Raw genomic sequence first — 25,226 nt, 5'->3', positions numbered from 1 at the left:
TTCCTCCAGACCTTCCAGGTACAGCCCTTTGCTGCCTCCAAACCTTTGCCAGTTTCTGGGTTTCTTCACCCAGGATGTTCCATTGGATCACTCTGCTTCCAGGAAGTCCTGTTCCACTGACCACCTACTGTGTGCACAGGCTTGTGCTGAGTGGTGCTGTGGAGGGCCAGAGGGAGCTGGAACCTGATGATGGAGATGAATAACTCATGTCCACTGGGCACGTGCTAGGCACCAGGCATTGTTCTAAGTGTATGTCTTATCTCATTTACTCCGCACAGCACGTATGAGATAAGCAATGTTACTTACGTCGAAGTAGCTTCCAGATGAGGAAACTGAGGCTCTGGGAAGTGAAGTAATTTGCCTAAGGGAACACAGGATGGGCTACGGAACCAGGACTCAACCCCAAATGCAGTGGCTTAGCACTCAAACATCTACTGCAGTTAAAATGCCTCGAGTGGGTGACCTGGTCACTGGAGGTAATGGTGGGGGCTGGGCGGCCTGAGAGCCAGGCGGGCCTTCGGGGTGAGGGGTGTGTTGGGGTGAGGAAACATATGAACACATCTCAGTCTTTGGAGAACTTGGTTACTGTTAACCTGAATGTCATGACCCCTGACTCAGAGTCTGGCACCAAATGGATTATGGGTTCAATAAATGTTTGTTGAATGAATAAACAAGCCCCATTTGCAGAGGGGTATTCACTGTGCATTCATTCAATCAGCTTTTATTGCAGACCGCCTGTGTGCCAGGTCTCAAACTGCTTGCGCACACAGATACACACAACTCGCCTGTGAGGGTCTGGTCTGGTGTGCCTTGGGGCTGGAGAAAGTCAAAACTGAAGGGCGTGGGCTTTCAGCCCTAAGGGAGCCATAGCTGTTGCTGGGTCTAGTCTGGGATGCCAAGGAAAGAAGCCAGAAGTGGGAGGGAAGCCAGAATTGGGAGGGAAGCCAGTTTAGGGAGGAGACCACTCTGGGGCATGTCCTGGGAAGGCTGGGGGTCCCAACCTGACACTGCATTCATAGGACAGGCACATTGCCATGTCCCTGGTGTCTGAGAATGAGGCGGCATCACTCTCCAGATTTTATAGGTGAGGGACAGATGATGTCGTCCACAGAAGTGGTGTAATGGGGTCAAGGGACAGAATGGAGGGTAAACTATTCAGAGATCCCAGCACCATCCCCTGTCCTTAGTGAAGCCTTATCAACAAGAAGGGAAAGTGGGTGTAGTGAGGCTGGGAATTCCAGAGGCAACAGGACCCTTTCCACTCCTGACTTCCCTTTCTCTGTCCCAGCCCCTCCCACGCCCACCCATCTCTCCTTCCACAGCTGAGACATGTGTAAGAAAACTGACATTTATTGACAACCTAGTGTATGCCAGGCACCATGCTACATCTTTTAACAAACACGAAATGACAGACTTAGTTGTACCTGGAACAGAATATGTTGCTCAATAATTGTTTATCAAGTAAATGAATTAACCGCAATCTTTATTTTGCAGGTCAGGGGAGGAAACTGATGAACAAGTAAAGAACTCATTCTAAGTTACACAGTCAGAAATTGGCAGCTCTGGGGACTGACATTGCCATTATTATTTACACTGTATATAAGTGCTACTATTTATAGAAATATACTATGTGATTGTTAGGCACTTTGCATAGTGTCATCAGGGTTTGGGCCCTGACTTCAACTCTGTTTTAGGCCAGACTTTCAGAACCACCCCTGGTTCCTGGTGGGTCTGGGGCACAGACTGGGTGACTAGCAGAAAAACAGCTCCAAGTCCAAAGCGTCCTTCCCCCTTTCCATTTCTCTGGCAGAGCCAAGAAGACTAGCCTGCCCTAGGCCCACTAAATGTCCTGGCCCTTTCTGCTCTAGGCTAACCTGGCAATGGGTGGGGCTGGTGTATCTAGAAAAGGCTTCTGGGAGGAGGGAGGATTTGACATGGAGCTTCACCTGAAATAGAACAGAGCTGGGTCACCTAGAAGTGGGAATGAAGGGCACGTGGAGCTGGTGGAACTTAAGACGGTGGAGAAAGCCCTCATTAAAGGAGAGGTGCACATTGGTGCAAAATGGGAAAGATAAGAGCACCTTCTGCAAGCGACTTCTGAGTCCCCAGAGCCCCACTCAGAGCCACACCATCCTCTTAACTGTGGGGGAAGGAGCCAGGGTTTCCTGTGTAGTCTGATACTGGGAGAATAGCTTTCTGATAGCTCAGCAACAGTTATCCAGTAGAGACCATCATGATAGAGACCCACTCTCATGAACAGGTAAGAACAGCACACAATTAGCACCTTGGGAAGTAACACAGATCTGCTAAGCCCTTGAAGATAATTCAGTCTTGCAAGTGGGTCCGAAGTCCCTCCTGCAATGCATTAGCCATGCCCTTTGCTTTCTCCCACGGGGCAGAGGGGTGGGATGCTGGAGCTACACGTTACCTGGGTGTAGCTGGAATTCTGATGCAACCTGACTCTTCCACTGGTGTGCCCTGAACCGCGCCACTCCAGGGGAGAGCACAGCTGCCATCACCACCTGCCCACCCCCCACACTTACCTATACCAGCCATGCCAGCCTAGGAGGCCAAGGGGTCTTGGCAGGTGACCTCAGGCTGACTCTGTCCAGGGTCCAGGCACTGTGCTGATCAGCCCTGACTCCCTGCCAGGAACACTGAAGCTCACACACCTGCCTGCAGCTCTGGACTCTCAGCTCCTGTCCAGGCTGCTTCCTTCTTATTATGGTGGGACGTGTAAAGTCAGGCACTTTCTGCTGTGGACAAATCTGGTGGTGCAGACCCACCGTGGTGTCCTCTCTTCCCCCACCATCTTAGAAGAGCCACAGAAACCCAGTCTCCAGGCACCACCTGACCTGTCCTCCACCCCTAAGAAAGCAGGTTAGGGTGTCACTAAAAGCCACAGCCTGTGGAGCAGCTGTGGAAAGAGCCCGAGGGGCCCTGATCTTTGCAGGGTTCCTTGATGCGTCCTGGTCAGTGGTAGGGCCTTCCCAAGAGACCCCTGTGAGAGGGAGAGTTTTTCCTTAGCTACATGGCTGATTGTGAGCGGCTCCCAAAGGAGGCTAATCCCACTCGGTGAGGTGGGGAAGGGGAAGGCTCACTAATAGACAGTGACTCGGAAGTGTGGGGAGGGGACAGAACTTTGATGCCAGCCCATCGCCAACAATCTCGGCACCATCTCTCCCTTTTGCCCCCTAGACACAACTGTTCCCTTGGGGACAGGACTAGGAGGAGGCTTATTTGCCCCTGCAACCCAAGGGGAGGGGGAGGGTTAAGTCCAGAAAACCACCTAGTGAGAGCAGATGAGGCTGAGGCATGATGAGACCTTCCTCTGGCCTGCATGGGGTGAGGATGGTTAGGGGAAACCTGTGATCCCAAAGGCACCAAGGGGAGCACCAGCAGGTCCCTAGGATATGGGCTGGGGGCACGGGGCAGGAGCCCCACTTGGAGAGGAGACAACTCCAGGACGTGTTCCCCAGGGTGCTCAGTCTGAGACCACTTTAATGGGCAGCACATGCCACAGTGTCCTGGTGCCTAAGAAAGAGCTGCCAGCCCCTTTCAAGATAGACCTCATTTCAATGCCTGGTGTAGATGAGAAGAGAAACTTTTTCAGGCAGCCCCCTAGACATGGAGTCCAGTCTTGCCAGTCAGCATATGAGCCTCCCGAAGTGTTCCAGCCTTTCTCAAGGAAAACCCTTTCCTCTGGCTTCCTCAAAAAAAAAAACAAAACAAAAACAAAAACAACAGTTTCTTGTACTTGGGCTGGAGGCTGGGAGTGGTGTTGGGGAAGCTGCAGATGGTCCTCCTGCCCTGGGTGGGTGGGGACATCCTGAGAACTTCTCTAGCCCAGAGAATACCCCCTTTCAGGTCAAGCTAACCCTGGATGAGCAGGGTACAAACTCTGCTTTGTACCCTTCAATTCCCTGGATATTTCTCTTTCTCTCATCCACAGGTTGCAGACTGGTGGCCTGCACACCTGTTTTGCTTCCTACATTTTTTTTAAATAAGAATTTTACATAAAGTTCCAGATTTCAGATTTCTTGGAAAAAATCAATAGCTGTGACAACACTGGGCTGGCATTTCCACACAGAGCCAGTCGGCAGGAACTGAGCAGCAGGGCCCTTCTGGGTGGGACAGGCACTCACCAGTGTCTCCACGCTGGCCCAGGGACTCTCATTCATTTACACTGGCACCTGCAGGCGTATGAGGCTGACTCCTGCCAACTCAGCCTATCCCAAACTCATCTTTCACCATGTAGTCTCTTCCTTTCTGCCCACTGCCTCTTACATGTACCTCTGACCCACCCTCATCACTGCACTAAGGTTTATCTTGCCCCATGCAGCTGTCTCCTCCAGTTGATTGCAAGCCCCTTGAGGGCAGGAACAATGCTTCCATAAGGTTCTCAGTGAATGTACATGGAATAAACACAACTCTTGCCTGTGCTCCGCCCACCCTTGCCTGTGGGGCCTAAATCCCTCTCCAGATTCAGAATTGGGGGGTTGTGACTCCCAAAGGCTTCCTGAAAGGGAGAGAGTTTCGTTCTGGGTTTTGGGGCAGTGAAGGCAGGCTCAGGCCACTTTTCCTCTGCTGGACTTTCCGAAGCACTCACCCAATTTTGTTTGTTTTTTTTGTTTTTGTTTTGTTTGCTTTTTAATTTAGAGCATCATTGCAGGGCTGAGGGATGATTTCATGCTTTTTAATAAGGAAATCAAATAGCCCTTGTTGCTATTCCATCAATCCACCGTAGTGCCAGCCACAGGGATAAATCATTCACCAAGTAATTGCCATCGTTCAAGTACTGGATGGGACATCGCAAGATGTCAGTAAGTGAATTTTTCTTAATTAAGTGCCTTTGCCCCATAAGGCTTGCACATTCTGAAGGCCCAGTGGTGCTCCTGACAAGCAAGGTCTAGCTAAATGCTTCAGCATCAGCTTCCCTGGCGCTCCCACGACTGCTGGCCTTGGGAGGCTGTCCCAGAAGCCCTCCAATGCATCCCGCAGACCAGCTCTCTGCCCTATGCCCTTCTGCCCATGCCCCATCCTTATTATAACTTCCTTCCCTAGGGAGTGTTGAGGGCACCTGCCAGGACCCCTCCACAACTCCAGAGATACCACTCACATTGACACCTAAGTGAACTGCCCCCTCAGCACAGCTCCCCTGGGGACACCACAGGAATGTGCCCTGCAGGTGGGCAGCAGGGTGATTCTGACACCTGCACAGGGCCACAAGGACCCATGGCCCTGATACCAAGCTGAGACTGCCAGGGATTCTGGACCAGGTTCAGAGCCTCAGACCTCATGCTTCTGAACTCCAGCTGCCCAGGGTACCCTCACCACACACGCTGGGGTCCAGAGAGATTCCTACATGGAACAGAGCAGGGGACAGAGTGGACAGAGTGTGGCTAGTGAAAGGGTCCCTTTCTGGCCCCAGGCTTGTCCCAAGAGGACCCATAATCCTCACCCCACCGCCCTCTGCCCCTGGCAGAGATCTCATCCCAAAACTTCAGATGCAGAGGACGGGACCCACAGTAGGCCAAGCCTGGCAGACACCATCCCAGAGTCTTGAGGCTGACTACCTTCCTGACCCAACCATGGCCAGATTGAGAAGCTGCTTTGTGCCCTGGACCAAATGGAGAAGGCTGAACTACCAGTGATGCCACGTAAGGTCCCAAACCCTAACCCTAAACCCTAACCCTAACCCTGGCTTTAGAGCCAGAAAGCCCTGGTTCTAGATTGGGGCTCCATCTCCTCCTAGCTTTGCGACGTTGCACCAGTTATTTCACCTCTTGGAGCTTCATTTCCTTAAGGGTATAAAACCCACCAACAGCTCTGCTGTGAAGGCTCAATGACAAAAGAATGTGTGAAGCCCCTTCCCCAGGGCCTGGCAGAATATGCACCGCCACTGTCTGTCTCCTTCCCTCTCGAGGGCCTAGGAAATGTCCTGAGCTCAGGAAGAAGGACCCAGGAGGACATTCTTATGGCTGCTCCCAGGGTCAGTTTGCAAGGTCCAGAGAGGGACAGTACCTGCCCCATGGCATCACAGAGGCAGGACAGGAGGGCGGGGCTGGAGCAGAGCCTCACAGGCAGCCTCGTTTTGCTGGAAGTGGGCCCACCAGAGCCAGTCATGCCCTAGGGATTTTAACAAGCTGCCCATTAGGAATGGGTTTCTCTCTTCCACCCTGGAAATGACCACACCTGGTAGTGGGTAGACCACATTCTTGACCCCTGGAAACTCCAGGGACAGGACAGAGGCTGCTAGGCTGCAATTAAAACTGGAAATTTGCTTGGCGGGATGGAGAGGCATGGCTGAAGTGACATCTAGAGCTGGAAGGGGAAAGTAAGAGGTGTGGTGTATGGAGGCCAACACAGGGGCTCCGGCACACGGAAGAGATTTACCGCGTCTGCAGCCACCTTGGGGTGACTCAAGTATACTGTGAGCAGCTTGGACATACCTGCCACCAGGTAAGACCCTGCTGGCCTGTGGCGTGGGAGGGGCTGAGGTCTGATCCCTCTCCAGGAAGCTCAGCAGGCCCCAGGCCAGAGCACAACTAGTCTCAGGTTGTCACTATGGCCTCTGCATTCCTCTCTAGTTGGCAGGGAGCTGTGGGTTTGTAGCGAGAGCCCCCTTCATTACAGAAAAGGAAGCTTAATGTTCTAGGAACTCATGTCCCTCCCCTCTTCCACCTTCTCCTACTCCTTGACTCATCAAGCACTAAGTAAGCATGTCCAGTCATCTTCCACGTCACAGAAGCAGACGTCTCTGCTTTTTAAAGATGTGAGTCCTGGGCTGTGGACACAGCAATAGAGAAGGGCTGCATTGAATGAATCACACTTTTGCTTGCCTGCCCAGGTGATCAGTGGCCTTCCTAGGGTGGTTGGATGGGATAAGAGCTCAACTGCAAGACAGGCCAGTCTACAACCAGAGACACCAAAAATAGGACACAGTCCAGAACAAGGATGGGCTCCATCTATAACCAGGGTCAGAGTTTTCTATCTGCGACCAGGGTCAAGGCTCAGTGTATAAGCAGGATCAGGGCTCAGTGTGTGACCAGGATCAGGGCTCAGTGTGTGACCAGATCAGGGTTCAGAGTGTGAGTAGGATCAGGGCTCAGTGTGTAACCAGATCAGGGCTCAGTGTGTGAGTAGGATCAGGGCTCAGTGTACAACCAGATCAAGGCTCAGTGTATGAGTAGGATCAGGGCTCAGTGTGTAACCAGATCAAGGCTCAGTGTGTGACCAGATCAGGGCTCAGTGTGTGAGTAGGACCAGGGCCCAGTGTGTGACCAGATCAGGGCTCAGTGTGTGAGTAGGATCAGGGCTCAGTATGTGACCAGATCAGGGCTCAGTGTGTGACCAGAATTGGAGCTCAATCTATGACCAGGGTTGGAGGTAAGCGTGTGACCACAGTCAGAGCTCAGTGCGTTTCCAGGGTTGGGGCTCAGTCTGTGACCCTGAGCCCACCACAGGGGTCAGGGTTTAGTGTGTGACCAGGGTCAGGGCTTTGTCTTTCCTACCTGACTCAGTTCTCTGATCTAGTGTAAACCTTTCTTCACATACAAAATGCAAAACAACTTGTTGCTCTCCTATCTTAAGACCTTTTATGGAAATGAGCAAAAAAGAGATTTCCATGGTGCCTAGTGGCTTTTAGGAGCGCAGTGCAGCCATTTGGCAGAGCCCTGGAGACCCTCGTGGCCTGGCCCCTGCTGCTGTCTTCCCTGCTTACTGCTTCTCACCACGCAGCTTTTGTTCAGGCATAGGAACTGCTTGCAGTTCCCTGAAGTGTCTGGTTACTGCATGCCTCTGTGTTCCTCAAGGCTGTTTTCCCTCGTGGTGCTGACCCTGCCCCTCCTCAGTACTCTGAGGTGGTTAGAAGCTCAAGCGCTCATGTAGACCAAAGCTGGATTCAAACCTGTCTCCACCACTTCCTTGCTGTGGGACTTTTGGGCAAATAGCTTAGCTTCATCTTTACACAGAGGCCAGGTACGAGACTCGGGCATGGGCTGGTGGGAGGTTTTCCTGGTGAGCCCGTCATCAGGTTTTAATGCATATTACTCATTTTCATCATTAAGTATTCCCTATTGTGTCTGCAATGTCTGGTAAACACTCAGCATCCCTTTCCTGCCATCCCCTACTTGCCTTCCTAGACTGCAGTGGCTGGGAAGCTAAACACGCAGGGCTCCCTTGCAGCTGAGGTTGTGTGTGAACTAAGTTCCAGCAATCGGAGGCCCTTTGGCAAGACCTGGAAGGCAGATTTGGAGGCCATCTATGACTGCTTTGAGCCAGCAAGACTGTCTTTGGAAACGCAGCAGCATTTCAGTGCTGAGGCCTCAGATGCAGGGGTGCGGAAAGGCAGCAATGATGGGCTTCTTTCTGTTCCCTGGATCAGGCTGTTGAAGCATCTTCTTGAACCCAGTGGTTCCAACGATTCCTCCTCCATTCCCCATATTCTTTGTGCTGCTGTAACTAAATACCACAAACCCAGAGGCTTGTAACAACACATACTTATTCTCTTACAGCTGTGGAGCTCAGAAGTCCAAAACCGGTATCACTGGGCCAAAGTCAAGGTGTTGGCAGCTCTGTGTTCTTTCTGGAGGCCCCAGGGGAGAATCCGTTTCCTTCACTTGCCCAGTTTCGAGAGGCCGCCTGCCTTCCTTGGCTCACAGCTCCTTCCTCTGTCTTCAAGCCAGCTCCCAGTCTGTCCTCCATCCCTTTGTTTTTTCCTGATTCTGCTTTCTTACCTCCTTCATATAAGGACCCTCATTATTATACTGCGTCCACCTAGACAATCCAGGATAATCTTCCCATCTCAAGATTCTTAACCTAACTGCATCTGCGAAGTCCTTTTTGCCAGGTAAGGTAACATTCACAAGCTCCAGGAGTTATGACATGGGCATCTTTGGGGACCATTATTCAACCTACAGCATGACAAAGTAGCGACCCCCTGATTGGTCAGTTCTGTGATATTATATATTCTGGAGGTCATTTCCTGGCCAGGCGTGGTGGTTTATGCCTGTAATTCCAGCACTTTGGGAGGCTGAGACTGGTGATGACTTGAGGTCAGGAGTTCAAGACCAGCCTGGCCAACATGTTGAAACCCCATCTCAACAAAAAATACAAAAATTAGCAGGGCGTGGTGGCATGTGCCTGCAGTCCCAACTGCAAGGGAGGCTCAGGCATGAGAATTGCTTGAACTCAGGTGGCAGAGGTTGCAGTGAGCCAAGATCACGCCACTGCACTCCAGCCTGGGCAACAGTGCGAGACTCTGTCTCAAAAAAGAAAAAAAGAAAAAAAAATTAGCCAGGCATGGTGGTATATGCCTGTAATCCCAGCTACTCAGGAGGCTGAGGCAGGAGAATAGCTTGAACCTGGGAGGCAGAGGTTGCAGTGAGCCGAGATCACACCAGCACACTCCAGCCTGGATGACAGAGCAAGACTCAAAAAAAAAAAAAATAAAAGAAATCATTTCCTGAGACCCAGCCCCAAGCTGGCAAGCTGGCTCCTTCAGTCTTTGTAAGCACCCAAAACCCTGTACTAAATTCCTTTCTACTTAAAATACAGTTGCTTCTGTTTAATGCACGCAACCATGAATAACATACCAAGTGTCCTTCAAGACTCAGCTCTCACATCACCATGTCTGGGAAACCTGCCCCAACTCCTCCAGGGTTCCTTGATCACTCCTTTGGACCCCACAGTTCTGCCTAGATCAAATTCATATAAATGCTTATCTCCCCTAGTGGATCATGGCTTTCCCATCCAACTACAGCACCAAATCTAACACGAAGGAAGGCTGCATCAAGAAATGAAGTAGGGGCCGTCGGCTGAGCATGGGCTCCTGAGCACGGAGCCTGGGATGCAGGCAGAAGCAGGGATGCCCTGGAGAGGAAGGTGGTCGGCCAGCAGCACGAGGAAGGAAGCCCGGGAGAGAAATACAATCTCAGCCTCACATGCCACAGCAGCAGCTGGACCCATGTGACACAGCACAACCTTCTGCCCCAGGGCTGCATCCCAGCCTGCAGCTTTGTGGACCTGAATCTAGAATGCAGAAACAATGATGTGTGACAGAAGAGACAGGCGCCGATACACAGGACAGCACCAGGGGTTAAACCCAGAAAACAATCAATGAGCAGGGGATGACTCTTTCTTAATTAAGTGCAGGAGAAGAAAGGAGCAAAGTGATGTCCTTCGCCCACGACAGACTCTGACTCTACTTCGCCTGGGACTGGGCAAGCGGTCTGGCCCCTGACTCCAGAGGACAAACCCACACCTAGGTGTAAATGAAGCAAAGAAACTGCTCCTAAAAGGATCAGATGCAAGCCGGGTGCGGTGGCTCACGCCTGTAATCCTGGCACTTTGGGAGGCCGACGCGGGCAGATATAGGCCAGGAGTTCGAGACCAGCCTGGCCAACATGATGAAACCCTGTCTCTACTAAAAATACAAAATTTACCAGGAATGACAGCGAGTGCCTGGAATCCCAGCTGCTCAGGAGACTGAGACAGGAGAATCACTTGAACCTGGGAGGCAGAGGTTTGCAGTGAGCGAGATTGCACCATTGCACTCCAGCCTGGGCAACTGGGTGAGACTCTGCCTTTAAAAAAAAAAAGAGGTGGGGGGAATCACATGGGACCAGATGCAGGCAAAAAATTGAAAAAACTTTGCGTGCCACCTTAGATGATATGGATATAAAGCTGGTACACAACAGGTGAGAGACAGGCCTGCAGAAGGCTACCTCTGCTGGCAGGCAAGAACTACAGAACCCCAAAAGGCCCTCCCCTGCCTGTGGCTAATGCATGCTGTGACATCCATTGGACTCCCCGACCTCCCTGTACCTCAGTGTCCTCCATCCCGTGTAATGAGAACAATAGACTCTATGCCAAACGGCTAAGGAAAACAAGAAAGCATGGTGCAACGTGAGAGGTTAGAAGGTCAGAGGAGTGGGAGGTGCAGATCCTGGGCCATGGCAGAAAGAGGCTGCAGCTGGAGGGTAAAGGCTGGGAGGCCTGAGGTGTCATTAATGAGGTCCCAACAGACAGGGCTGGGCGTGAGCTTGGAGAGCCAGCCCTCCTCTACCCCATGCTCAGCACACTTCAAATTAATAATTAAAATGCTTCCTGTCAAATTCCAGCCTGACACGTAATTAGAGCAGCTCCAGGCTTTAGGCAATGGTGATGAAAACAGCTCTTGTTAGAAAGAGACATTTCTGGGGATAAGTGAGGTGAGAATCGAGGATAGAACTTTCCTCTCGAAATTTCTCCATCAGGGCCTCCTCTCCGTCTGCATGCCAGATAGATATGAATGGGGTTTTCCTTTTAGCCTAGGGAGAGGCTGGGAGATAAGGAGGAACCTCAGTTTCCCCCTTTGTGCCAGGAAGAGATTGGACAAGGTACCATCCTACCTGGCCATGAGAGGGCAGCTCAGGGATTTGTGCAAGAAGGAGGGTAGAAGATGGCTTCTTGGAGTTCCAAAGGCCAGACAGACAAATCTGGGGGCCAACTGCAGATCCCGACTTATCCCCGACCCACCCCCACAACGTGGGCACACAAGGCATCGCCATTGTGTCCCTTCCAGCCAGGGCTGCTGGGGAGCAGCCGAGCTCAGCTACACCTGTTCAGTGACCATGGCATCCCAGTCCAGGCTCCTCCCTAGAAACCCATGGCACTCATCGCCTCCTTCTGGAGTACAGCCTTTCCCCCATTCCTATCAATAAGGTGGGACAGAGACCCAGGAGTCCTGGCTCCCAGCTTCTGGGCTTCTCAGTGTCCCAGGGGCACAGGTTGGAGGTGCTATCCATGGTTCCAGAGAAACTTCCAGTGTTCAGCTTCCTCCCACATCAGGAGTTCTTCCAGAGCCCTAATTGGCCTGCCCGATCCCCTAGACCCCTTGATCCAGAGTCCAGTCCCTGAGCCCTGTGACACTGTCACACCATCACACTTGCCATAAGGCCTGCCCTGCCCACCCCCCATGGCTCCGAGAGAGGGAAGGGATCCCCACTGCTCAGCTTACTCATGAAGAGCCTTGAATGCCCACCCTGGGGCTTCACCCTATTGAGTCTGCTCTTAGGAGCTTAGAAAATGGAGCCCATGCTCAAGCTACCTATTAAAAGAAAATCATTTTAAAGCAATGTTGTGTTACTTCATTGAAGCTGCCTTCATAAATATTTTAAAGCTGTTTATTAGGAAAACCACAGGAGGAGAGAGAGGTTGCTGAGTTTGGGAGGAGTGGTGCCCTGTAAGGCTCAGCTGCCACTGCCACCACTGCCGCCGATGAAACGTGTGCTCCCTCGGAGGGGCTGGCCCACCGTGATGGGCTGTCTCACTGCATGCAGGAAGTGGTTGCTCAGAAAGCCATGCTCTTGTCCTCAGATTGAACCTCCCAGAGGTGTATCACAGGTTCCTGTGGACACGGCACCAAGCTAGGGGCAGAGCCTCCTGGGTCCTTTTCTGAGCTTTGTGCCCAGCTGCTCCCAATTCTTCCCCTTCTAGAGCTCAGCAATACTGTGGAAAAGGGGCTCGAGGGTCCCTTCCTCAGCAGGCTGATGTTTCCAAGTTTGTGGATGCTGCCCTTTGCCTTCCTGTCTTCACTCCCATCTACCCTCCCACCCTCACCATGTGTCCACCCACAGCCACACACATGGGACCAGGAGCAGCCAAGGCGAGCAGGTGCACAGGGCCAGACAACTGCCCCCAGGAGCCCCTCAGCCCAGGCGTCTTGGCCTGCCTCACCCACACCACCAGGCAGGCAGAGGCCTGGCTAGGCCTGGGAGAGAATGGTGTCTACCGGCTGACCCAGCATCTCTTGCAGGGCAGGGCAGGAGTGGGGTGTGTGGCAGGGATGGTGGCACCGTGGCCACCTCTGACACAACTCCTCCTTGAGAAAGAGCTTGTTTTTCCTCCCCAAGCCAAAGCCAACAAGCCCATCAAACTGAGCAAGCAGCATCGATCTGCAGACAGGGATCTGTGGTGCCAGAGCTCAGGGGGCCATGGCTGCCTCTCCTTGCTCCTGAGGCTCCATCAGCTACCCATCTTGATCTGAGCAATGAGAAATTGCCTCTGCTTCCCTCCTCGTCCTCCCCACACACATCCTGTCTGACCATCCAGCCCCTCCCTATTGGTCCCAGGTCAAAGCTCTTTTTTGTCCTGGCTGAGTCCAGTGCCATGTGCCCAGATCTGTCCATTCACACTGCATAAGTGCAGGTGAGGTGGCCCCATGAGGGCTCTGTCCATTGGGCAATCTCAGTCCCTTTTGGTCAACTAGGGAGGGGAGGAGACTACTCTTGACCCCATTTTACAGATGGGGCCTCCAAGGACACCGAGCATTTAGTACCCAGGTTCCTCAGGGTTAGCAGGTAGGGTTCCCCACACAGAGCACAGGAGTGGGCGAACAGAGCTTAGGGAGTCTTCTCTGGTAAATAAATTTTCTAAAAAATAGCTTGCAATTACCATATCAATTGTTTCTGAGTAACTAAGGGCTTCTAAAAGATCTTTAAAATAGATTATTCCTTTAAATAGGTGAAGCACCGTTTGGCAGCCTCATTTACATTGTTCATTTGCGGGGAGATCTTTTTTTCATGGATAGCGTAGAAGTAAACTTCAGCCTTAGTTACTTCCATTCAGAGACCTGAATTCATGTGGTCTGGGTACCTTCTGCTTGCAGCGGACCAGAGGATAGGAGCTGCTCTGTGGCCAGCTCTGGGCTTGGGGGCAAGCCAGACCTGCTCTGGGGAGATGAGCTCCCAGAGAGCAATAAATGAGCAAGGGCTTCGTCATAGCTGTAAACACGGAGTTGCAGAGGTCTGGGGGGATACATGGGAGGGAGTGCGGAGGATCTGCATAGGCAGAGGAGGGAGAGCAGATCCAGGGCTGGGGGCAGCTGGAGCAAATGCTTATAAAAATGATTGAATATGGAACATGCAACTTCTGCCACTGGCCGGCCATCTCTGTCCCCTTCTCCGTTATGCTTCCCCCTGACTCCCTCATCACCAATCCTGTGGACAGAACAGAATGCACTTTCCTCTTCTAGCACTGCAGAGCCCATTCCAAATGTGTCCTAGGTCCAGAACCCCTGGCTGCCAGCATTCTCCTGTTGGGCTGACCCAGATCCTCCTGGCTGCAGTGGATGGGAGGATGCAGAGAAAAGCAGCACAGAGAGAGACACCAAGAAAATCAGCACCCTGGCCATGCATCGCAGGTCACCAAGGTCCTCAGCATGGTCACCCAAGGAGGCTGAGCCCTCTGCAACCTGGCCAGCTTCGGTTCCCGGAACGTTTGCTGAAGCTGCTGTCAGCGAGCACATGGACTTCAACGCAATTACAAAAGCTATAAGAACAAGAAGTGCATTCATTCATTAGTAGCAAATTACACTAAATTATCTTAGCAAATAAGGCAAAATGTCAGTTCAGTGGCTGGCAGGCTCTGCAGAGACACATCAGTTCTTCCTCCCCACCTCCAACAATGGGGACCACACTCCGCAGGCACATTTTAGGAGAGAACATTGCCACATAAGGAGCAGGAATGAAACAGAATAGAGTATAGACCAGCACCCAGGGAGCATGCTGGCCTGTGAATTATGGGAGGTAGGTGGGCAGGTGGACTTTGGATGGGTGAGTTTTGAGACTGGGGAAGAACTAGAGGCCAGAGAGCTAGCCGCAGGAAGGAGGGCGGAGGGTGGTAGAGGAGAGCTGCTGGGCTTCAGTCCCTCTGGATACTGCAGGGCTGCAGTGTGGTAGAGACTCCTGGATACCCTGCTTCTGAAGCACGTGTGAGATGGGAGGTGGCAGGGAAGCAGGAAAAGCACGAAGGCTATTATTTCCCTGAGCCTGGCACACGCACGTAGACTGACGGCTACAGGGAGCAGGACAGATGGTCCTTCCCTCCGCGGAGGACATGGTGCTGGAGGGAAGAGGGAGTCAGAAGCAGCCACGTGGCTGTGCACATCTGGAGGCCTGGGGGCGACAGGGGAGAGACACAGAGACAAAAGGGAGGCAGTGAGAGGAGGAGGGGGAGGGGATGCCCCTCATTTCCTGGAGCTGAAAAGCACTGAGCCATCACGAGTGGCACCTCATCCTTCATCAATTTCCCAGAACCTCATGTCTGGTCTGATTGGGTGCAGGAACTCGGGATGCCTGCTCTCTCCCCAGCCCCACAACACGGGGAACAGGGCCCCCTCCTTTCCGAACTAAGCACTGTCACTTCCCTCAACCTTCCTTGCTCCTGTATTTTCTGTGCTTCCCTTCCTTAAAAACCTAAAACCCCACAGTCTGATACAGTCATCACTGAGAATATTTAGCTTACCTAAGAGGTGGGGTCCCAAAGGTCTCTGCTCAGGGCTGTCCTCTGAATCCTATTTTAGGTTAATTTATAAGCCAGACTAGGGCCACTGGCATAGGCACATCAAATATTTAGCAATAAACTCAACCAATTCCATCAGAAATTCTGGGGATGGAGCCCAAGCACCATTTAGAACTCCCAAAGTGATTCTAATGGGCAGCCAGGATTGAGAGCCGCTGGACTAATGGGATCTGGAGCTGTATCACTAGGAACATAGTGCCCTGGATACGGGAGGTGAGAGCTGATCTATCATGAGCTGAAGCATCGTGATCCATGCCAGAGGCTCCATCTGCAAGGGACGCCGATGAAACACATCCAGAGGAGGCCGTTGGGATGGAGAAATCATATAAGCTAAGGGAGGCTGAGGGGCAGAGGATATTTTGCTACTTGGATGGTGGAGAAAGGCTGGGGGCAAGGTCACAGACCCTGTGTCTGAGGGCCGGGTTATGCCTCGTCTATGAGATCCAGGTTATTCTGTTCTAACGGAGTGCTGCCTCATTAGTAATGAAGTAGTGTCACCATAATTACCTGGAGTTGGCAATGCTGAAGGTTAGGAATGCTCTCTGACACAAGTGCAAGAGATTTAGCCTCACCTGAGGCACCTGCATCCAGCAGGTTGCCGGCCAGGCACAGTGGCTGGCGCCCCCTGTAATCTCAGCATTTTGGGAGGCCGAGGCAGGAGGATTGATTGAACCCAGGAGTTTGAGACCAGCCCAGGCAACATAGCAAGACTCCATCTCTGCAAAAAAATTTAAAATTAGTCAGGTGTAATGGTGGGCATCTGTAGTCCCCGTGACTCAGGAGACGGAGGCAGGAGAATCACAAGCTCGGGAAGTCAAGGCTGCAGTGAGCTATAACTGTACCACTGCACTCCAGCCTCAGCAACACAGTGAGACCCTCTTTAAAAGAAAGAAAACAGAAGCTGGGTGTGGTAGCTCACGCATGTAATCCCAGCACTTTGGGAGGTTGAGGTAGGCAGGTCACGAGGTCAGGAGTTTGAGACCAGCCTGGCCAATATGGTGAAACCCGATCTTTACTAAAAATAGAAAAACTAGCCGGGTGTGGAGGCCTCCATACCTGTGGTCCCAGCTACTCGGGAGGCTGAGGGAGAAGAATCACTTGAACCCAGGAGGTGGAGGTTGCAGTGAGCTGAGATTGCACCACTGCGCTACAGCCTGGGTGACAGAGTGAGATTCCATTTCAAAAAAAAAAAGAAGAAGAAAGAAAAAGAGGGAGAAAGATGAAAGAAGGAAAGAAAGAAAGAAGAAAGAAAAAGAAAGAAAGAAGGAAAGAAAGAAAGAAAGAGAAAGAAAGAAAGAAAAAGAAAAAGAAAGAAAAGAAAGAATGAAAGAAAAGAAAGAAAGAAAAGAAAGAGAAAGAAAGAAAAAGGAAGGAAGGAAGGGAGGGAGGGAGGGAGGGAAATAAAACAGAAAAAAGAAAAACCCCAAAGATGCTGAGAACCTTCCCCCATCAATTTCGGTCAGGTGCTCTGGGTGTAGTGCTCAACCCTGACACCAATTCATTCAGACCACAGTGCTGGGCCCCTATAGTCCTGCAGGAGGCAGACACACTGGCCCAGGACTGGAGTACCGAGATGCAGACAGCTCCTGGGAACTGAGGCAGTGGTGGTGACAGACAGATGCTGAAGGGCAAGGTGGTCCAGAGCGGTGGAAGGGATGACTCCAGGCCCTGTGCACTACCGAATCAGGCTCCACTCCGAGGTCTCCGAGAGCCCCGCTGGGTGTGAATCCAAGCACTATCTCGGCCCTGTCTAGAATCAGTTTTTCCACTCACCATAAGTTTTCTTCACTTATACATTCTTACTGTCACAGGGACTGGCTAAAAAGGCAGCGGAAACAATTGGCAACTCTCCCAACACTTAAAATGTATCCAGAGATCCCACTTCTAGGGCTCCATACAGTAGAAACTCAGCACAAATCTGTGTTATTTGTGTCTAAACTGTAGGAACTAGCAAAATATAGTCTGGAACAGCAGTACTATGAGATACTATGTAGCCATTTAAAAAGAACAAGGGAGGTCTTTGCAAGAAGCTGGATACAAAATAGCATGGACTGCAGGATTCCATTTATAGGAAGTTCAAAGAATAAGTAAAACTAATTGGTGAAAGCAGTCAAGTAGGCGGGGCTGTTGCTTGGGTAGGGTTACCAGGGAACTTTCTGGAATCCAGAAGCTGTTCCGTATCTTGATCTGGGTAGTGGTTATATGGGTAGAGATTTGTGTAAAAATTCTTGGAGTCATACACTGAGGATTAGCATCTTGTAAATACTAGAGGTATGTTACACATCAATATAGAAAGTAAAGACGATGAGGGCACTCTAGAAGAACTGACTTGGGAAAAGAGTAAAGAAAAACAGAAAAAAAAAAAAGGTTGCAGAATGTTTGATTATGATATTTTTGTAAATGTGTAAGACTGGATACAACAGCCTAGAAGGAGGCCAGTCTAGCAGCACAGCCAGGATTGAAAGTCAAGCGTCCTGACCCCCAGCCCAGACTCCGCCAGCTGCCAGGCTCTGCTAGTGTAAGCAGAATGCTCCAGACACACAAGTAGAAGGTGCAGGATGATCCAGGTGCCCTGGCCACACCATTGTCACCCCTCCTTCCAGTCTCCTCCCTCTGGGTGGTGAGTGGTCAGATCCACTAATTGGTCTTCAAGCCCTGATGACAAATGGTCCTGGAGGCGAATTCTGGTCACACCTCCAGCCAGGCAAATGAACCTCACTCTGTCCCCTCTTTAATATGGATGTGACACCTGCAGACTACAGCTTGTCGCACTGTGAGAATTATTTCTCCATTAAAATGCAGGAGTTGGAGCTTTGCCCAGGAAGGGCGGCTAAAAATACTGCTGTCCAGGGCACTTTTCACCGGAGGACTTAGTTGCCACTTTCTTTACCCCTCAGCCTCCAGGCAAGTCCCCCACTTGCTGGGTTGATCCATGGAGCACCTGATACAGTGTCAGACCCTTTTCCAGCCCTGTCACACACACACACACACACACACACACACACACACACACACACACAAGCACGGGTTCCTGTGCCTGTTTTACAGATGGACAAACTGGGGTTCAGACAGCTTGTTCCAAATCACTGTGTTCAATCTGCAAAATCACCTAGGGAGCAACGGTGCATGGGCCTGGCTGCAGGGAGGGCAAGAACAACCCCTCGCATGTGCCCAGCACCTCGTGGTTTGCAGTGTCTTTTTATTTTTATTTATTTATTTTTGAGATGGAGTCTTGCTCTGTCACCCAAGCTGGAGTGCAGTGACACAATCCCAGCTCACTGCAACCACTGCCTCCCCGGCTCAAATGATTCTCCTGTCTCAGCCCCCTGAGTAGCTGGGACTACAGGCGTGTGACACCACACTCAGCTAATTTTTTTACATTCTTAGTAGAGATGGGGTTTCACCATGTTGGCCAGGCTGGTCTCAAACTCCTGACCTCAGGTGATCCACCCACCTCAACCTCCCAAAATGTTGGGATTACAGGCGTGAGCCATGACACCCAGCCTAATTGCAGTGTCTTCTCAATCACTGCTTCGTCCAACCCTCTCAACAATGCTTTGAAACAGGAACTATTACTGTCTCTACATTACAGGTAGCGACTGAAGCCCAGTGTGGTAAAGCCACAGCTCAAGGGTGTACAGTGGGATTGAGGGGCAAACAATGAAGTCTTTCCATCCTAATACCCACCCACAGCGCCAATGACAGAACTTTAAGCAACATGACTGATCTCACCCCTAGGGCCATCAACTTGACAACAAATCCTCTAGTTTGTAAAGAGTGCCACATACTTTTTGGACAATGACTTGTTACCCCTATTTAATAGATAAGGAAAGTAAGGCTCAGAGGTATGAAGGACAAGGACACAGATTAGTAGCAAAGCCAGATTGAGAGTCAAGGTTGAAAGTCAAGTGTCCTGACCCCCAGCACAGGCTCCTCCTGCTACAGGGTCTGTGAAGCTCCAGGCTGTCCCAGTGCTGAGACTCCTGTCCTCCAGGGCCAGACAAATGCAGTACCCTAGACAGGCTCCCACAGGCTAGAATCTGGCTCTCCGGAAGCCTTGTGCCTCCTCTCAGTCTTTCAAAGTAGAAGGTGGTTAAAACCTCAGCCCTATTTTTCTTTTTTTTTTTTTTTTTTTCCTTTAGAGACAGAGTCCTGCTTTGTTGCCCAGGCTGGAGTACAGCAGGACAATGAAAGCTCACTGCAACTTCGACCTCCTGGACTGAGGATCAAGCGATCCTCACACTTCAGCCTCCTGAGTAACTAGGACTACAGGTGTGTGCCACCACACCTGACTAATTTTTTTTATTTCCTTGCTATTTTTTCACTTTTATGCTATGTTGCCTGGGCTAGTCTTGAAATCCTGGCCTTAAGCGATCCTCCCAACTCAGCCTCCCAAAGTGTTGGGATTACAGGCATGAGCCACCGTGCATAGGTGGCTATTTTTTGTACGAGAAAGCCAAGGGCCACAGGAGGTAAATGTCCTGCTCAGGGTCACAGGCCAGAACTATGACCTGGGAATGGCCCTCTGATCCCTGTCCTGGTGCCCATCCAATGCAGTCAGCCAGAAACAGCATTCAGAACTCTTGTCCTGGTGCCAGCTTCTTACTGGGTCTCTTCCCTGTCTCTAAAGTGGAGACACTAGCAGAGCACTAACAAGCCTAAGCTTGAGTTTTCTGAGGCAAAGAAATTGGGTGATGCTTCCAGTGAGAGAAGCCCCATACAGTGACCAAAGGGCCTGGCTTTCTGGAGAACCTACTTCACTTTACCCAGAGGGAAGCTGAGGCCAGAGAGGGAGCCAAATGGTCCTGGAGATCCAGTGATTTAAGGACAATGAGATAAGGAGGACCAAGCTTCCCTATCCCAGCCTGCAACATCCTGGAGGGAATCCTCTGGCTGAGTCCTGGGGCCCACCCTGCTTCCAAACACTTCACAGAGAAAAAGCTTTTTACAAAGACATTTATTTTCCCCAAAATATACCCCCGGTTTACAAAACCCCTCTGAGTCCCACATTTAAATTAGAAGTCCTCACATCTTCTATTCCTGGGGCAGGGAGAGATGACATCCGGAAGGCATCAGAACGTCTGAAGTCTCACTCCACCAGAGGCCTGGAGCTGGCCAGAGTTAAGCCAGGAAGAGCCTGCCCGGCCCCAGAATAGCACCATGGTGGGGGTGGGGGGCAGTCCCCTCTGTGTCCCCAAAGCACTCCTGGCTTTACTCTGCCCCAGGCTCCGCCCCTGCTGCTGCTATGCGAGGTCTGGGGACCTTGGTGTCTGCCCACTTGCCCATGCCTAGGCAGACACTTTGGACACCCACCAGATTCTCTGGCCGTGCAAGGGGCTATGTCCCTTCTCCAGGTTTCTGCCCCCACCCCATGCTCTGGGTAAGAATTAGGGATGGGATGGGGGTGAAGTATCCAGAAAGCCTTGAGCACAAGGGAGTGGTAGAGCAGGGAGCGAGGCAGGAGCCCCACCGAGAACTGCAAGGGGAGTGTAGCTGGCTGTCTGTCTCCTAGCTGGATGGGGAGTCCTTGAGGGAGGAACTGACCTTCCCACGCAGGACCCCCAGCACCTAACACAGTACTGACATCTGTAGTTGCTCAATAAACATTAACTGAATGGATAAATGAAAGTAAGGGAACCAAGAGGTGGAAAGGCAGAGGGACAGAAGGTGACCGCCAGGGGCCCCATCACAGATCCCTGGAGAACAGCACGTGCTTCTGCGGGGAGGGTGGGCAGGAGAAGGGGCGCTGCAGAGGAGGCTGGGCCAGGGTCGGGGGGAACCACACGTGTTCCAGCACGTGCACCTGCAGGTCTCTCTGCGTACCTGTGCGTGTGGTGGGCGAAGAGTACCCTGTCTTCACTTGGGGCAGGGAGGGAAAAGGTCGATACTGGGGCCAGAGCAAGAGGAGGAAGGAGGAGAGAGGAAACAGCTTCTAGACTCCAGGAGATGCGGAGGCTGCACTGTCCCCATCTGAGAAGACAAGATTCTATGCAGGTGGAAGCCGGGCTGAACGTGGTAACTAGTGTATCAGTCTCATTGGGGGAACAAGGCCGGGGTGACTATGTGTCGCGTCTTTGGTGAAATAAGGCAGGGGGTCAGTCAGTCTGAATATTGCATCTTTTGGAGAAAAAAGGCAGCCAGATGGTCCACGCAGCACTGGAAGAAGTGGGTGGTGATGTGGTCAGGGTACTGTGTCCCTAGGAAATGCATGTGCTGTGAAATAAGGCAGCAGGCAGGATGACTTAGAGAAATAACGTTGTGGGGTGGTCTGTGTATTGTGTCTATTAAGAAATAAGGCAGCAGGATGACTTGGGAATCATGTCCATTGGAGAAATAGGCTGCACGGTGGTCTGCGTATCGCATCCTTTGGAGAAGGAGCCCACCTGTCAGAGCGGGACACGTCTGTTGGGGGCGGGGCTCATAGTGCAGCTCCATTGCAGCCAGAGGGTAGGAGCCACAGGGAGGGGCAGCAGCTCCCTGGTCCTCATGGTCAGGCTATTTCTTGTCCATCATCTTCATTTCATGATGGGAAGAAAAAGAGTGGGGGAAAAGCATTAGATGCCAGAAGTTCTATTTTGGGGATGATGTCAGAAACCCGGGTACCTGGTCACACTTCAAGTGGGAAGTGTGTGTGAGACAGCAGCCCAGCGAACACCCCCCATGCTGACCACTGGCCTCAAGGCCCAGAGACAGATGCAGGTGCCAGGCCTGCCGGGGCACCTGAGGGAGACCACCTCATGCAGCCCCCACTCAGTCCCCACAGGCCCATCGCCCTCCACACTTCCCTCCACTTTCCCTCACTTTTCCCTTCTCATCTCCTGTCTGTCCCACCCTACAAGGCCGGGCCCAATTGCCTCCTCCAGCAGGCAGCCTTCCCAGTGTCCCCTCCACACTAATTCCCCTGAGAGTGATGCCACAGGGGCCTTCCTCCTTCCCTCGGGCTTCCTGTCTCCATGTAGAGAGGCACCCCAAAGACTCACATTCCAGACCCCACTCTGCATCCGGAGCTGAATAGAGAAGGCCCTGCCCCTGCCCTTGCCCTTGTCCATTCTTAGGACTCTGTCCCTGGGAAGAGGAGCTCCCCCATCTGGGTGCTGCTTCTGTTGGTTGTCCAGCGTGGCCAGAGACTGGGGGTGGGGTAGGCTACCTCAGTGAGGAGCAGCAGGATTAGGAAGCTGACTGCTTTGCCCATCCAGGCCACATTCTCCAGCAACGCTTCAAACGCCCAAGCTGATATATATTTTTTTTTTTTTGAGATGGAGTCTCGCTCAGTCACCCAGGCTGGAGTGCAGTAGCACAATCTCAGTTCACTGCAACCTCCGCCTCCCAGGTTCAAGCAATACTTCCACCTCAGCCTCCCAAGTAGCTGGGATTACAGGCGCACTCCACCACACCTAGCTAATTTTTTTATTTTTAGTAGAGATGGAGTTTCACGATGTTAGCCAGTCTGGTTTCGAACTCCTGACCTCAAGTGATCCGCTCACCTCGGCCTCCCAAAGTGCTGGGATTACAGGCGTGAGCCACCACACCTGGCCCAAGCTGACATTTTTAATCTCCATCTGCCCAACTCTTCTATGGTCATTCGATTCTGAACAACAGGAAGGAAATGACTGACCTCCTACATTTCCAGGTGTAACCACTGACATTACAACAATAGGCCTAATAATGACTATAGACATTTACTAACCACCTACTGTGCACCAGGGACATGGCTGCCCAGCTGAACACTTTTCTAGCCTCCCCTGAGTTACGGCTCATATGCCTGGGTTCTAACAATGGTATGTAAGCAGAAGTGAGGCAGCCTACTTCCAGCCTTGCTCTAGAAGGAAAGGTATCCTCCCCTTCTCTCTCCCTTGGCTCTGGAGGGGGCGTTGGGGCTGCAGCAGCCTCTTAGAGCTAGGAGCGAAAGCTTGAAGTTGAAGAGGGCAGATTCCAGGTAAGTGGAACCTGGCTCCAGCTCATTAGTGGTTTTAAGGTTACCGCCGCTCACACTATCACAGGAAGGAGAAATAAACTCCTGTCCTGGTTAAGCCTCTGTCATATTTGGGTCCCATTAGAGCAGCTGGGACCTTGGTCACTCAGCCCTCTGCCATCTCACTAGGGGGAAGTCGAGGCTGCTCTTCTGCAGAGGGGGCCTCAAGTCACCAGTGAAAGGATGACGCCTACCCCGACCCACCCTCCCAGCCTCTCACACACAGATGCATGCACACACAATCTCAAGCCCAGGTGTCTTTACCTTCTTTGCTTTCAGAGTGTTTCAGAGGCTGCAGGGCTGTAAAAAAAGGAAGGAGCACACAGTGAGGGAGGAACCGTGGGAAGTGGTGGGACAGGGAGTCAGGCAGAGGGAGGAGTGAGGGCTGGAAAGGGTGTGAGAAGTTGGCAGAGTGGGACCACATCACAGCACAAGGCAAAGGGCCCCAGGCTGCTATTCCAAGCCACAGTCCCAGGTCCCAGCTCCACTCTGTGGCTTGTCACTCTCCTCTCTGGGCCTTAGTTTTCTGCATCTATAGAATAGGATAACCCTCCAGCCCTCGCTCTCCAGCTGGAGATGCGGAAGTGCCCTGCGCCCACTCTACACACAGGGTGAAGTGAGAAACTAAAGGAGGCTGGCAGATTCGCAGGTGGGCCTGGGACCAGGTGGAATGAGACTAGCCAGCTCCCTAACCCACACTCTTCTCCCCACTCCCTCCTTTCTGCCAACTACATCTGCCTCTGAGCATGAAAAATAAGGTCTGATCCCAGAGCTGTCTCTATGCCTGCCACACTGGGCACCAACAGGCAAAGAATTAATTGGCATCATTTATAGCAGTCCCCAAGTGTCAATCTCCTGCCCTTCCTTCTGCGGGGGAGGGGAAGGAATTGGCATTAACTGGAACCATCCCAAATGGCTCAGCGGGAACCTGCCTCTCCCAGCCCAGGATCCCCTGGAAGTCAGCCTCCAGTGGCCATGGGCACCAGTGCGTTGGCATCCACCCAAGCTGGGCCCTGGCTTACTGTGCCATGCCCCCATGCCCTTTGCAAGTACCTCCCTCCCCAGTCACCTGAGAGAGCTTCAAAACAGCCCTCTGCTGCCATCAGGGCAGGGTCAGGATGACATTTTACAGATGGGAAACTGACGCCCAGAGAAGCAAGGCACCTTACCCAAAGCCACACAGCCTGTAGCTAGAACAGGATGGTCTTAAGCTGTTTGCCTAAGAGTAATAGGTCTCCGCATATTAAGCACTTGGCACTAGGTATAGTACTAGGTCCTTTATATACATTATCTCAGTTAATTAAATTAATTGATAATTCAAACAACCTATGAACCTGTGATTATGCCCATTTTACGTGTGAGGAAGCTGAAGCCAGAGAGGGAAAGCATCTTGCTCAAGGCCACTCTGTTTAATGAGATGGAGCTGGAATTTAAACCCAGACTGCCTTATCTCCCGAGCCCCTGCTCCCACCCTAGGAAGCCACCAGACTCTTCAGTGTGGGGCCTGCAAGGTGTCATAGGCCCTGGCAGATGGATAAAGGCTGGCAGGAGAAATGAAGCAACACTTGGTCGGGGGGAGCTGGGCGATCCACCTCCTGCCCAACTCTGGGCAAAGAGCAGACGCACCAGGGCGGGGACGCCTCAGTCCAGAGGACACACTTCATTCAAACCTTATAGGAAATCTGGCCCCTCCAGCTCCTAGAGTCCTCTCTCCTGTCCCATATGTCTCTCCTCCAGCTCCAAGTTCAGACTCACCCGTCTTGGCTCCTTCTCCCTCCCCATCCTGGTCCTCAGCTCCTGCAAGGCAAGAACTCAGAATAATCAAATATCTTTTGCAAGCCCATTTTCAGCCCAGCGCTTTCCCACCTGAGAGTGCAGGAAGCTATGAACAGGGCCTGAGTGGGCCTGA

General features: G+C 51.9%; 1 protein-coding gene across 5 annotated transcripts in view; it reads right to left on the bottom strand.

Moving 5' to 3' along the window:
• Nucleotides 1–20,283: 20,283 nt before the first annotated feature.
• Nucleotides 20,284–25,226, bottom strand: part of CD276 (CD276 molecule) — a 32,695-nt gene continuing 27,752 nt past the window's right edge. For 4 of the 5 annotated variants that reach the window (XR_004258658.1, XM_032244779.1, XM_032244776.1 and 1 more), the window contains 3 exons: nt 25,073–25,114; nt 23,582–23,617; nt 20,284–21,858 (listed from right to left, as the gene is read on the bottom strand). Coding sequence is in view for 4 of the 5 variants with exons in the window: in XM_032244779.1 (XP_032100670.1) it covers nt 21,836–21,858; nt 23,582–23,617; nt 25,073–25,114 (101 nt within the window). In the remaining variant the exon portion in view is untranslated. The remainder of the gene's footprint in view (nt 21,859–23,581; nt 23,618–25,072; nt 25,115–25,226) is intronic. The other variant, XM_032244778.1, reaches the window with a different exon arrangement.

Source organism: Sapajus apella, unplaced genomic scaffold (assembly GCF_009761245.1).
Source record: "Sapajus apella isolate SASKATOON/1434 unplaced genomic scaffold, GSC_monkey_1.0 scaffold55, whole genome shotgun sequence".
Classification (NCBI taxonomy): domain Eukaryota; kingdom Metazoa; phylum Chordata; class Mammalia; order Primates; family Cebidae; genus Sapajus; species Sapajus apella.
This window is presented reverse-complemented; position numbering and strand designations above follow the sequence as displayed.